General features: G+C 45.4%; 1 protein-coding gene across 1 annotated transcript in view; it reads right to left on the bottom strand.

Moving 5' to 3' along the window:
- The window catches only part of EXD1 (exonuclease 3'-5' domain containing 1), a 189,428-nt gene that overhangs the window by 122,747 nt on the left and 52,197 nt on the right, over positions 1-14,484 (bottom strand). The window contains exon 4 of the mRNA XM_069745614.1: positions 1,513-1,567. Coding sequence (XP_069601715.1) covers positions 1,513-1,567 — 55 coding nt within the window. The remainder of the gene's footprint in view (positions 1-1,512; positions 1,568-14,484) is intronic.

Here is a 14,484-nt window from a genome sequence, read left to right as displayed (position 1 = left end):
TATAAGGTTGTCACCACTACTATGGGTATATGCTCATATATATATATATGTTGATAACTGATTGTTAGATCATTTTATACCAGCCAGTCTCGCATTGTCTTATACTAGCCAGTCTCGCGTCGGCACCCGTATATATATCTTATTTTGTTACCTACTTGCTCATGTTAGCTTGTAAAGGTTACTTAGGTTGCTATCACTATTATTGATATATTCCCATACATATATGTTGATAACTGACTGCTAGAGTATTTTATACCAGCCAGTCTCGTATTGGTACCCATATATATATTTGTCTGAAAGAGAACATTTGGGTAATATTTATTGCTATACTGAATATACCTCTATATATAATAATATCGGACACTGTTTTGATCTATACCTACCTTTGTGTGCTGCGAGCTGGACCAGTAGTATTTATATGTATTTGTTATAATCCTTGTGAGTATTTTTTTCGTGTTTTATCATACTCTACCATCTATGTATATGTGCATGCAGAGCAGCTGTGTCTGCCATTGATCTTACCATCGAAGGTTATATTGTTATACAAGTACATGTCCAGGGGGGGGTTCCATATAGGAACCCTTGTTGACCTATTCTTTGTTTTAAATGTTTTTTATTCTAGTGGTTTGTTTTGTGTGTTGGTCGATACAATAAAATTTCTATTTGATTTTTGTATATCTCTAGTATTGTTTGGTGGTTCCCCTTTATATATAGCATGACATCTTTTTCTTGGTGTTTGTTATGTGTACTATAGGTCATGCTTTGGGTTGAACCTCTGCCCTTTTGATATTTGGTTGGATTGTGCCCTCCATTCTCTTGTCTATACAACAGCAAATGAGGCAAGTGTCTGTATGGAGCCATAATCAACGTTTGTGCAGCATTATATGGGGCAAGTGTCTGTATGGAGCATCTTATGGGGCCATAATCAACGTTAGTGCAGCATTATATTGGGCAAATGTGTCCATGGAGCATCTTAGGGGGCCATTATTAACCTTTATGCGGGATTATATGGGGCATATTTTAATATGGAGCATCTTATGGGGCCATCATGAACTGTATGGAGCATTATATGAGGCTCCTGATTCAATATGGATATTCAAAAACACTTAACCTACTGATGTCTCAATTAATTTTACTTTTGACATTTACCGGTAGCCGCTGCATTTTCCGCCCTAGGCTTATACTCGAGTCATTAAGTTTTCCCAGTTTTTTGTGGCAAAATTAGGGGGTCGGCTTATACTCGGGTCAGCTTATACTCGAGTATATACGGTACTTTGAAAAATCTGAGGTTTAACACATTATGGTTTGGGTTTTTTTATATACAGTAGGTTTCTTTACTCCTTGTTTTACTTAGGTGTTCCTTCGTGGTTTTATTGCCTTCAGTCTGAATCTACTATGTGCAAATTTCAAATTTCAGTAAGAGCAAGGAAAAACATTACATTAACAGAAAGTCCAAACCTTTGATTGGTACTATGTATTTTACAAAACAGTGTTGTGGGTACAGCGCTCTACCTGTCATCAACTTGTTCTTGATCAATACGATCTGAAGGGTCTTCTTCAGTTTCCACTAGAAAGAATAAATAACACAAGTTTAAGCTACAAATTTAACCTCAGTCTGCAGATTTTAAATTACTACATTAAAGACTTGGATGAAAAAAAAAAAACACTAAACACAAACAAAAGTTTTAATAAACTGACTGCAAACAGCATCTTACAAGGTTATTTCCATCTTCATAGTGTGAAGCTTGTAAAAACAATAACTTTTGAAATTTGCCACTATAAAAAATAGCAGTCTTTCATGAATTTTTTTTCTTTTCTCTGCAGCTTGTTGCCTAGGAGACCGACTACCACCTATCTAGCAGCTGTGGCCACGCATGCTCAATGCTTATAAGCTTATGTATGGAGCTTGTAAGCACTGTCAGTATTGTTGGAGTGTGCGGTTCGCTCCTAATGTTAGGCAGCATTAGTGAAGTTAGACCGCAGCGGTGGCAGGTCTTCTAGGCAATATGCTCTTGAGAAAATTGTTAATATCTCAAGAAAGATTGAAAATATTAAAATTGCTAAAGTTCTTGCTATGACAAGCAAAGATAATTCTCATCTTGAAAATTGGAATAACCGTTTAGAATACAAGAGAAAACATGAGGATGTCTGTTGCTCGTGCTACTTTGAGCAGTCTCCGTGGCCAAAACCTGTAACTATGGCTTGCAGGGTCTCACATCTGTGACAACATTGCTCGGCAATAAAGGAAGTTGCCAGCAGTTGATCTTGATGATTTGCCCAAGTGTATTCAGTGCAGCAGAAGCTTTCTCAGATAACCATTAATGACCTCACTCATAGCAGCCAACTCTGTGTGTGTTGCTCATATTGGACATTGAATAAATCGAGATGTTTAGAAAATGATTCCTTTTTTCTATGATTTACAAAGCATTAATCTGTCTATAAATCATATCAGTTCCAAAATTTCACGTTTCCTTCTTGATGTTACAATATAATTGTTGGCTGAGGAGTGTAATTAATAAAAGATGCATCTCTGCTTAATATTGGCATTTGATAAATGTCCTTTCATGTTTTTAAGATGCTAGGAGAGTTAAAAGCTTAGCAGTAATTATTCTGTCCCCAAGGCCTGTGGCTGCAAATATGGCTCTGTGGGATGCTGAATCTCTTCACCCTACTTACAATTGGCGACGTTCGCAGATAGCTTAACTCAGCCGCAGGCACACAAGTTATCAAGAATCCAGAAGAGACTTTGATTTCTTTAAGAATTCTTGTTGAATGCATACAAACAGCAGCAGGTAAAAAAGACTTTCTTCACACAAGCTGAAAGCACATGTGCCTCTAATGAAGCCAAGATGGAGACAGACACAGGAAGAAGAAGGAAGTGACAGGACACCCAGCAGAGGGAGACAGGAGGGACAAACTTCATGGAAAGGGAGGATTTAAGCTATGCAAAACACAGGAACACATAGCAACAATAAGCATATGAGAGACTGCAATACAGCATGTAAAATGTACAGGACAGTCGGTAAAATGTCTCATTCATGGGACATACACTCCCCGTCTGAAATCTTTAGATTTCAAAATTCTTATGATCTCCTCTGGGATGTCACTGTAGACCTGAAAAACAAAAAGAAAACAAGCATGCAAGTAACAACAACAGTTGTAGTCCAATTGGCATGGTCCAATCTTCAAACAGCGGGATAGTCCGAGTCCAAAAGTAAACCCATCTTCAGACTGGGGAAGCCGCAACGTGCAAACACTTCCACAAACCCAACAATCCGCTGGAGAAAGTTCAAATAACTTTGTCCATGAGCTGTGTCCATAAACAATGACTTTCATGTGAGTTCCTCTTTTGGTAAAAGTAACACAAGCTCAGGGACTGGACGGAAGAAAATACGAGTTGAACTGCCTTTCGTAACCTTGACTTCTACCTTACGGATCTACCCGTCATTGCTTGGTGTAGCCTTGGTGATAAGACCCATTGGCCAGTTGTTGCGATGAGCTTCAGTTTTCTAGCGGTGCCAAAAGACATTGGAAAAGTGTTGTACCTGTTTCCGCTGACGTCTGTAAATGTCCCCATCCACAAACTTCCCTGGAGGGATTGCGGCAGCTCCAACCTTCTGAGTAAGAAGTGTAGCAGGAGTAAGGTCAGTGAATCAATAGCAATGTATTTTTTGTCCTTTATAGCTTCAGCTAACTCCACTGCCAGAACGGTGGCACAAAGCTAGAGTCTTGGAACAGAGTGAGCAGGTTTTGGGGTTAGTTTTGCCTTACCGATGATGAATCCACAATGCACCTTGTTATGTTCCTCCAAGGTCCTCCAAGGTCTTGAGGTAGGCTACAGCAGCTATAGCTTTTGTAGAAGCGTCGGAGAAAATGTGTACTTCTCTTCTAATGGTGGCTGAAAGGGTACCTGAGAAATAACAACGTGGGACTTGGAAATGCTCTAAGACCTTCAGAGACTTCTTCCACGCCTCCCACCTTTGTTGTTTCTGGGATGGTAGCGGAGTGTCCCAATCCATACTCTCGGCGGTCAACTGTCAACAATATCTTGCCTTGAATGGTGATGGGTGCGATAAACCCGAGAGGATCATGGATGCTGTTCACAACAGATAGGACTCATCGTTTAGTTTAAGGTTTATCACAAGCTGACACCTGGAAAGTTAACGTGTCCTGCTTAATATCCCAAAGCAGACCAAGGCTGCGTGTTATGGGAGGAACGTCAGAACAAGATCCCTTACACCAGCAGTGTGATCCTCAGATGGAAATGCTTCCATTACCTTTTTACTGTTGGAGATGATCTTGTGGAGTCTAAGGTTTGCTATGGACAGCATTTCCTGAGTCCTAGAGAGCAGATCGATTGTCTCTTCACTTGTGGAAAGAGACTTAAGCCCATCATCTACGTAGAGGTTTCTTTCCACAAATAGACGAGCATCAAACCCATACTCTCTCTCACCTTCCTGTGCTGCCCGTCTTAGTTCATAGACGGCCACTGCAGGCAAGGAGACGTGCACCTTCATCCTGTAGTCTATGACCTTGTTGCGGACGTCGTTGTCTTTGTGCCATAAGAATCTGAGGTAGTTTATGCTGTCTTCTCTCACGATAAAACAATGAAACATTTGTTGAATGTCGGCCATTAGTGCGACAGGTTCCTGGTTGAAGCGAATCAGTACTCCTATAAGGTTGTTATTTAGATTAGGACCAGTGAGGAGCAGGCTATTTAGGGAGATGCCTTCATACTGAGAACTGGAGTCAAACACCACTAAATTGGTCAGGTTTGGGAGGATGGTAGAAATCAAATGATGGGAGATAAGCCGGATTACGTACCGGTAATGCTCTTTTAATGAGTCCACGACAGCACCCCACATGAGCGAGAAGGATCCGCCCATAGGAACAGGAAACCTACAGAATAAAAGGAGGTGGTCCCCTCTCCTCCTCAGTTTAGTTTACAGAGTATAAAAAGGGAACCGCAAAAGTGTTAGTATTCATTCTTATTTAGTCACAAATTTCTTAACTTTATACAACCATTACTTGTGAACTTAAAGGAAAGAACTGTGCAGAATTTAGGGAGGGTAATACATGGGTGCTGTCGTGGACTCATTAAAAGAGCATTACCGGTACGTAATCCGGCTTTTTACCCTTCGCCACGACAGCACCCCACATGAGAGATTTTCAGAGAGTCATTATTTGGGTGGGATTACTGTACTAAGGACAGCTCTACCAAAAGTCAGATCAGAGGAAGTAGAAAGTTCAAGTCTGTAATGGTTGTAGAAGGTAGAAGGTGTGGACCAGGTTGCGGCCTTACATATTAAGTGGATCGGTACATCTGCTTGTTCCGCCCAAGAGGAAGCCATGGCTCGTGTCGAATGCGCCTTTATCCCCACTGGAGGGATTTCGCCCTTCGAAGTGTAGGCCAGACAAATAGCTTCTCTGATCCATCGAGAAATGGTAGCTTTTGTGACCCCATGTCCTTTCTTGTGGCCCTGAAAGGAGATAAGCAGAGCCCTACTCTGCCTCCATGTCTGAGACCTCTCTATATACGTCAGGATGGCTCTTCTGACATCTAAGGTGTGAAACTTATGTTGTTCTGGAGTTACCGGTGAATCAAAAAAGGAAGGCAGAAATATTTCCTGAGATCTGTGATAGGATGCCACCTTAGGGAGGTATGAGGGGTCAGGCTTTAAGACAATTCTATCCTGAAATACCAGTAAGAAAGGCGGGTCTACCGATAGGGGCTGGATGTCACTAACCCTTCTAGCTGAGGTTAGGGCTACCAATAGGGCTACTTTATATGTTAGGATCTTTAGAGGTATGGAATCTAGTGGCTCAAATGGGGAGCCAGTTAAGGCCTCTAAAACTAAATTTAAATCCCACGGAGGTAGACGGGGAATATGGACCGGATTACTACGTTCACAAGACTTAAACCTGGAGACCCACTTGTTAGCTGCTATGTTGTCTCCATATAGGGCTCCTAATGCGGAGACTTGAACCCTCAGGGTGTTTACGGATAGACCTAATTCTCTACCTATTTGTAGGAACTCTAGAATAGGAACTACCGGGATTTGTTTAGTGAACGGTCTTGTATGAAAATTTAAGAATTTTTTCCATACCCTACTATATAATAGGGTGGTAGATCTTTTTCTACTTAACAACAGGGTGTTAACCAGTTGTTCTGAGAACCCCCTTGACTTTAATAACTGCCTCTCAAATTCCACGCCGTCAAGTGAAGACCTTTCACTTGCGGGTGGAAAAATGGGCCCTGAGACAGCAATTCCTTGTCTAATGGAAGGATCCATGGATCGCATAGAGACATGCTCTGGAGACAAGAGAACCATGGTCTTTTTGGCCAAAAGGGCGCAATCAGGATTATTCTGGCTTGTTCCCTCCTGATCACTAGAGGTATCAGAGACATCGGAGGAAAGGCGTATGCTAGTTTGAAGCTCCAAGGATGGTGAAGGGAGTCCAACATGTCTGGGTGATCCATGAGGTTCAGGGAAGCAAACCTTTTTACCTGTCTGTTGTCCCTTGTGGCGAACAGATCTATTTGGGGTACGCCCCATGATTTTGTTATCATCCTGAATATGTCTCTGTTTAAAGTCCATTCTCCTTGGCGTAGCTTGTTTCGACTGAGGTAGTCTGCTTTGGTGTTTTTTGCCCCTTTGATGTGTAGGGCTGTTAAGGATGGAAGATGAGACTCTGCCAACTGGAAGATGTTTGCTGCTACGTTCATCAGGGTTCTTGATCGCGTACCTCCCTGACGGTTTATGTATGCCACTGTGGTGGAATTGTCCGATAGAACTCTCACATGCGTTCCCTGAACCTGTGGAAGAAAATGACTTGGGGCATATTCTACCGCTTTTAATTCTTTCCAATTTGAAGAACACGTTAACTCTGCCTGATTCCAGGTGTCTTGGACCAGACAATCCTCCATATGTGCACCCCAACCCATAGGGCTAGCGTCAGTGGTTATCGTTTTAGAGGGATTTATCATCCATGGTACACCCTCTGAAAGGTGATCCATGTTTAACCACCAGATTAGGGATTCAACAACATCTCTGGAAAGAGTTAATTTACTCTCCAGATGTCGTCCTTTCCCCTGGATTGACAATACTTCATACTGTAATTGGCGGGTATGAAATTGAGCCCACGGTACAGCTGGTATACATGAGGATAACGATCCTAGCAAGGACATAGCCTTCCTCAGGGTCATGTAGGGTTTTGACATTGCCTCTGACACCTTTGATTGTATAATTACTTTTTTTGAATGCGGGAGGAAGCTTTTCTGACTTACTGAATCTAGCTGAATTCCTAGAAATATTTGAATGGTATCTGGATTCAGCCTGGATTTTTCGTAATTCACGATCCAACCTAATTCCTGCAGGGATGAGATCGCATTAGATAACCGCATTTTACATTGAGTTATGGAATTTCCTATAACAAGAAAATCATCCAGGTAGGGTATTATCAGAGTGTTCTGCTGGCGTAAATAAGCCATCACTTCTAGGATCACCTTTGTAAAGATGCGGGGAGCCATACTAAGCCCAAAGGGCATTGCTACATACTGAAAGTGACGAACCTGTCCTGCCAGGATGACTGCTACCCTTAGGTATTGCTGGTATTCGGCATGTATGGGAAGAGGATAGTAGGCATCTTTTAGGTCTATTCCGGCCATGACACACCTAGGGAACAAAAGCTTGATGGCAGAATAGATTCCATTTTAAAAGTATGGTTACGCAAAAAGGAATTTAATTTTTTGAGATTTATGATGGTTCTGAATGAACCATCTGGTTTCTTGATCAAAAACAAAGGGGAGTAGAATCCCCTTCCTTTTTGATCCTGGGGAACCTCCACCAACACTTTTTTAGATAGAAGAGATAGGATCTCAGACTCTAGAGCCTCTTGTTGTTCTTGTCCCTTTGGTGATGTTACTAAAAAAGAATCCCAAGGGATTCTAATAAATTCTAATTTCAATCCATCTCTAACAATGTCCAGAATCCAACGGCTGGATGTTACGTGTTCCCATTTAGAAAGAAAAAATTTTAGTCTGCCGCCCACTTCAAGGTTAGCGGTACTTGCCACGTTTTGAATTGTAGGATCCGCTAAACAGAGCACCTTTTTGTTTAGGGTCTTTTGTCTCCCAGCGATCCCTTTGCTCAAACGGTTTTCTGGTAAAGGGTCGTCTCCTGAATGCTCTCCTGTAAGACGGAAGATATTGGTTAGGGAAACCCTTCTTCCGTTCTCCCGCTTTATTTAAAAGCTCATCCAGTGTTTTTCCAAAAAGGAACTCACCCTGGCAGGGGAGCGCACAAAGTTTTGCCCCTTTCCAGTTCTTCAACCAGAGTGCTCGCCGGGCTGTATTCACTAGGCCGGCTGACCCGGCTGCTAGGCGTAGCGAATCCACAGAGGCATCCGCCAGGAACGCTACAGCCTCCTTCATTAGAGGGATTTTCGGTAGAATTGATTCTCTCGAAGTTCTACCTCTAATCTGCTCCTCCAGTTGTTCCATCCATACTAGCAGCGATCTCGCCGTACAGGTAGCAGAGATGGCTGGCCTGAATGCCCCTGTATTGGCCTCCCATGCTTTTCGGTCCAATGGGTCAGTTAGCATCCCCGAATCCTCAACTGGCAAGACCGATTGCCTGGAGGTTGAGGCTACTGCTGCATCAACTTTTGGCACCTTTGACCAAGAATTCAGCTCCTCATCACTGAAGGGATATCGACTTTTAGAGGATGATGGTAGGAATCCTCTTGTGCTCTGCCTATCCCACTCCTTTTTAATTAAATCTTTAACAGTGTTAACCACGGGGAAGGATCTACGTTTCCTTTGTCCTAACCCCGCGAACATGATGTCCTGAGCCGATTTTCTTCCTTTCTCGTCTGGGCACCCCATCGTGCTTCTGACCGCTTTCACTAAGTTGTCCACGCTGCTGTTAGGCAGACACAGCCCCCCTTCATCTTCGGATGAACTCGGCCGAGACTCTGATTCGTCTGAGGACTTGCGTATCCCCTCTGACTCTGGGCTCTCTGGAAATGGGGACTTGCTAGGCTGGCGGGAACTGGTGCTACTAGCATGCGCCAACCCCTGCATCTCTTCCCGAATCATGGCTCTGACGTCAGATGGAGTCATTATATTTTCCTGACGTAAGGTTAGCATGATGCAATCTGAGCATAACCTTTTTATATAAGAATCCGGTAGGGGCTGCATACATAAAGCACACTCCTTGTGCTTGGATTCGTGTGTCTTTTTCCTAGTCTAAAGGAAGGGGACACAGGAGGAACATATATCAGCATATAGGTAGAGGATTCTTTAAACTCACCCAGAGAAGCTGACAGGTACCGGATCTGGAGGCGGATTCTTTGAGGGATCTTTTTGTTTGGTGGAAGATCGCTCCTGTCGACCACCATCTTTAATGCTGCTCCTGGCGCTTTTCTCCTTACTAGGAGAGCGCTCTGTCACAGCAAGGTGCGTCTCGTCGACCGGTGAAGCCATACTCACATACACACCGGCCGACGCTAGCGCTGCAGTTTTAAAGATGGCGCCGAATCTCCTGCCTCCCCGGTCCCAACCCGGAAGTGCTCCAGCGACTTCCGGGTTAGACGCGCCGCTCCTCCTTCCATGCGGCGGCTGTGTTCATTTAGCCGGCCGCTGAGCGCGCGCACCCCCATGGAGCCGGGCGGACCAGCGGTGACCGGACCCGGACCATGGCTACTGACCAGACGAGGGGGGAGGCTGAACACAGTGGCTCCCCCGCCCCTGCTTCTGGAACCGCAGCCCCTGCCGTTCCCAGAGACCGACGCAGGTGGGTGCATGGCCCAGGGATCCTCTTCTGTAGGTAAGCTGGGATTCCTATAGGAACAGGAAACCTAAACTGAGGAGGAGAGGGGACCGCCTCCTTTTATTCTGTAGGTTTCCTGTTCCTATGGGCGGATCCCTCTCTCTCTCTCATGTGGGGTGCTGTCGTGGCGAAGGGTAAAACCAGCATTCTTCAACTTCTTTTAGCGGGGGTGCGGGTTCTGCGTGACCTCTGTCGAAGATATTCTGCATGAAGTAAACAAAATGTTTCTCCATCTCTGGCCTTCTCTTTAAGGTGTGTTTTAGGGATGAAAACCTTGCCGTTGCTTGTTGCAGATTATTAGGTAGCCTTGTTCCTGGAGAACGAAAAGGTAAAGGTGCTACCCAGCTATTTGAATCGTCTTGGGCAAATTACTTTTCCATAAACTTTATGAACTCTTTGTCCTCCCTTGCAGGTGCTTGCTGGTTGTCTTCTCTTGTAGAGTTGAACACTGTTGACCTGAGGTCATCATTGCGGGACAGGAATATGTTCGTGTCGTTAGAGGTTTCTTTCTTCCACTTGTTATCGCTTATCTTCTCTTTCACCCAGTAATGACGCGGGCATGGTTGAAAGTAAGTGCTGCGACCATTTGGTAGGACGCGAGTCTTAAGTGAGGAAATCCTCGTGGGTCTCTTCATCTTTCCTATACAGACATCACCTATAACCCAGCCTAGGTCAAAGCGTTGAGCAAATGGAGCGTCGTGTGGCCCGTTGATTTGCTGACGTACCTTATGTAGCGCAGAATGTCTCTGCCAAGCAAGATCAGAATGTTTGCGCTGTTGTCGAGAGCTGGTATCTTGCCTGCCAAAGTAATTAGAAGCGGGTGATGGAGTGCAGCCTCTGGCGTTGGGATTTCCTCTCTGTTGGACAGTATCTGGTTACATTCGACCAGAGTGGGTAAGGGTATCTACACATTATTCTCAAGAGAAGACACCATGAGTCCAATGGCTCTTCTCCCAGAGGCCTCCGTAACACCGCTGCAGGTGCTCAGGGTGTAGGGGTGAGAGTTTCCCTTTAAGTCAAACATATCAAAGAGCTCTGATCTTGCAAGTGACTGGTTGCTCTGATCATCCAAGATAACATACACCCTTGCAGTTTTCTCTGGTCAACCCTTGGGATACACATTCACCAGGCATATCTTCGCACACGACTTGTCCCCGAGGCCTTTTCCGCAGACTTCTGTGCATGAAGAAGATATGATAGAACTCGCTGTTTGAACAGCATCCTCCCCGCCTTGCCTTGTGGTGGGGGAAGGCGTAGGCTGTGCAGTGTTAGATTGGGATGCATGGAGCACTTGCACATGCTCCTCACTGTCACACTTCAAACACTTAATAGATATTTTACAGTCCTTAATAAAGTGTTCAGTAGAAGCGCAGCAGCTGTAACATATCCCAAAGTTCTTCAGAAGCTCTTTGCGTTCCTGGAGTGGTTTCTTTCTGAAGCCGATGCACTTCTTTAAAGGGTGAGGGTTTCTTGTGAATGGGACACATACGATTAGGATTCTCAACCTTCTCACCTTTGTTGCTCTTATCTTGTGATACTGAAGGTGTGGGAAGAACATCAGTCTTCTTGACGGACATTGGAGATCGGCAGTTCCTGTAGTTAAGACGTGGACTCTCGTGTTTAGGAGAGGAAACAAGGTCGCTTTGTTCTTCATAGGAAAAACTTTGATCAGTCTTACACTCTGCAATATTTTCGATGAACTCGCAGAAGTAGGAAAATGGAGGGAAGGAGACTTGGGTTTTCCCTTTTGTATTTTGATCCAAGCATGGCCCACTTATTTTGGATATTGGATGGCAGCTTGGAAACTATTGGGGTTACCCCATGAGCAATGTCCAAGTAGCTGAGGCCAGGCAGGTACGGGTCTGCTTTGGCCAGCTGAAGCTCTAACAGAAGGTCGCTGAGCTCTTGGAACCTTGTACTGTCCTTACTAAATACCTTTGGAAATTCCTCTAGTCGCTTGAACAGGGACTTTTCTATGGCCTCAGGACTGCCATAGCTTCTTTCTAGCCTCTTCCATGCAGCGGTGACAGCCATGATAGGATTACTGACGTAGACGGATTTAAGTCTCTTGACCTGATCCGTGGATTGTGGCCCAAGCCACCTGATTAGCAGGTCTAGCTCTTAAGCGGCGGTGATGCCGAGGTCATTGATTGTGGTTTTAAAGGTACACTTCCAACCCCTGTAGTTCTCAGGTTTATCATCAAACTTTGTAAGACCGGTCTTCGTTAGATCACGCCAAATCATGTACCTTGCAAAGCCAATCATATCAGCATTATCCGATTTTGGAATGACCATGGCTGGATGGGTAGCATTGTTCATAAAGTCTGTGCTTTGACCTGGGAATGCAGGAACATATGGGGCAGCATAGGCGTTCAGTCCATTAACTGGCTTAATGATTTTAGTTTCTGCCACACATGGGACTGGAATTGTGTGACTGACCGGAGTGTGGCGACTTGGCTGCATATTGGCCTGCACGTATGTTTCTGAGCATAAGGTTTGGTGCGGTGGGGGCGTGTCCTAGCTGGCCATGTGAGCGGACGCAGGGAAGAGCATTCCCGCTGCCAGAAGGACTAATAATCCTGATTTAACCCCGATTTTCGGGGATACTTACAATCCTCCGGCTGGCTGAAGGTCCGGAGAGGGCAGCGGTGGGTCCTGAGTCGGCGGCGATGACAAGAAGGCGGCAGAAAGACGCTGGTACCGGCGATGCAGGAGCCCGCCAAGATGGCGCCGATGCTAGGGAGGACGCCGAGAAGGAGAACGCCGCATGTCAGCGGCGCAAGGAGGTGGCCGCAAAGCTGCAGCAGTATGCCAGAGTGAAGGCTGCTGAGGAGGCAGAACCAGGATCCGAAGCTGGAGCTGACCAGGAGGTGGAGGAAGCAGGCGCAGCTGAGCAGCACGAGGTACAGAAGGGGACAGAAGGAGGCAGTATGGCGGGGGCTAGTGGGGGACCTGGAGGCATACCGCAGGGAGAGGAGCCGACTCTAAGGGATGTTATTACCCTGATCTCCTCATGCCAGCAATCCCTAAATTCCCTAGCCCAGCAGATGCAGGAAGTTAAAGGGGACACGGCACAGATTAATGCGGCCCTGCAGAAAATGGACAAACGTATAGGAGTGGTGGAGGAGAGGGTGAGCACGGCAGACGATCACATAGTTAAACTACAAAAAGCTGAAGACAAGTTCGCCCAAGCAATAGCCAAGCTCGCTGCCAAAAATGAGGATCTGGAAAATAGATCCAGAAGGAATAATATACGTATAGTGGGGATGCCTGAAAAGACTGAGGGGAGAAATCCCACTGAGTTTGTTGAGAACTGGCTGCTGGAGAAGATTGGGAGCACAGTATTGACAAAAGTCTTTGCTGTTGAACGGGCTCATAGGGTCCCGCCGCAGCCCCCTGCCCCAGGAGCGAATCCCCGTACCATGCTTGCTAAAATACTCAATTACAGGGACAGAGACATTATCCTCAGGAAGGCTAGGGAGATGGAGGATCTGACGGCTGGAGGTCAGAAAATCGCCATTTATCCGGATTATTCCGCTGCGGTTCAGAAGCAGCGGATGAAGTTTACTGGAGTCAAGCGATGACTGAGGGAGCTGAGAGTGCAGTACTCAGTGATGTTTCCCGCCAAGCTGAGACTGGTGGCTTTTAATACGTCCCACTTTTTCCTGACACCGGAGGACGCTACCCAGCGGCTTGACACCAATGAAAAAAAGCTGAAAGGAATGGGCGACTGACATGTCGGCGAGATTTGGCTGGAAATTGTTTTCTCTGTTGTTGGCGGAGGGTTTTGCGCTTATTAGCGTTGGTTAAAAAGTTGAGCAACTGCTGAGGGTTTTGCTGGGCCATGTTGAGGACTGGCGGGGAAGGGACAGTACCGTCGACTAAATGTGGGGGAGGAGGGCTATGGCGGGTACTGTAAATTGGTTTGGTACTTTTCTTATATGTTCATATAAGTGCAATGTTAAGATATAATAAAGGGAAAAGTTGGGGGAAATTATGTCTGTTTATGGCAGCGGGACGCGAATGGAGAGGGTTAAGTAAGGGAGAGTGTTCGCAGTGGGTAGTGGAGCCTCACTTGTTGAGAGGAACAATGCGTTACACTGGGGGGGGTTAGGGGGGCAAGTTGGGGATGGGAGGGGTGGGGCAGCTCATACTTGGGAAATTGGATACTATGAGAAATGATGAGCCACATGAGGGGAGAGTACATTAAAATATTGAATTGGAATGTGAGAGGACTGGCGGATAAAACACGGCGGGCGGCAAGTCTACAGTATGTTCGAGAGCAGAAGGTCTCAATGATATGTCTGTTGGAGACATATTTAGTGCGGGAGAGGGTGAACGTATTGAATAGGCGCTGGATACAGAGGGCGTATCATTCTACTTTCTCGACGTACTCTAGGGGTGTGTCTGTGTTGATTCCTGCGGGGGTGCAGTATGAGGAGGTAGCGGTAAAGGAAGATGTGGATGGTCAGTATGTGGTGGTGGAATGTAAAATGAATGGAGTATTGATGTGTATAGCGGCAATGTATATTCCCCATACTTAAGCAAGAAGATAAGAGAGGTGCTGGAGAGGGTAGAGCGTTGGGGACCGTTACCATTACTAATTATTGGCGACCTCAATAATATATGTGATGACTTTTGGGATAAGAAC

This window comes from Ranitomeya imitator, chromosome 1, assembly GCF_032444005.1.
Source record: "Ranitomeya imitator isolate aRanImi1 chromosome 1, aRanImi1.pri, whole genome shotgun sequence".
Taxonomy (NCBI): domain Eukaryota; kingdom Metazoa; phylum Chordata; class Amphibia; order Anura; family Dendrobatidae; genus Ranitomeya; species Ranitomeya imitator.
The sequence above is the reverse complement of the archived record's forward strand: the minus strand, read 5'-3'. Positions and strand labels throughout refer to the sequence as shown.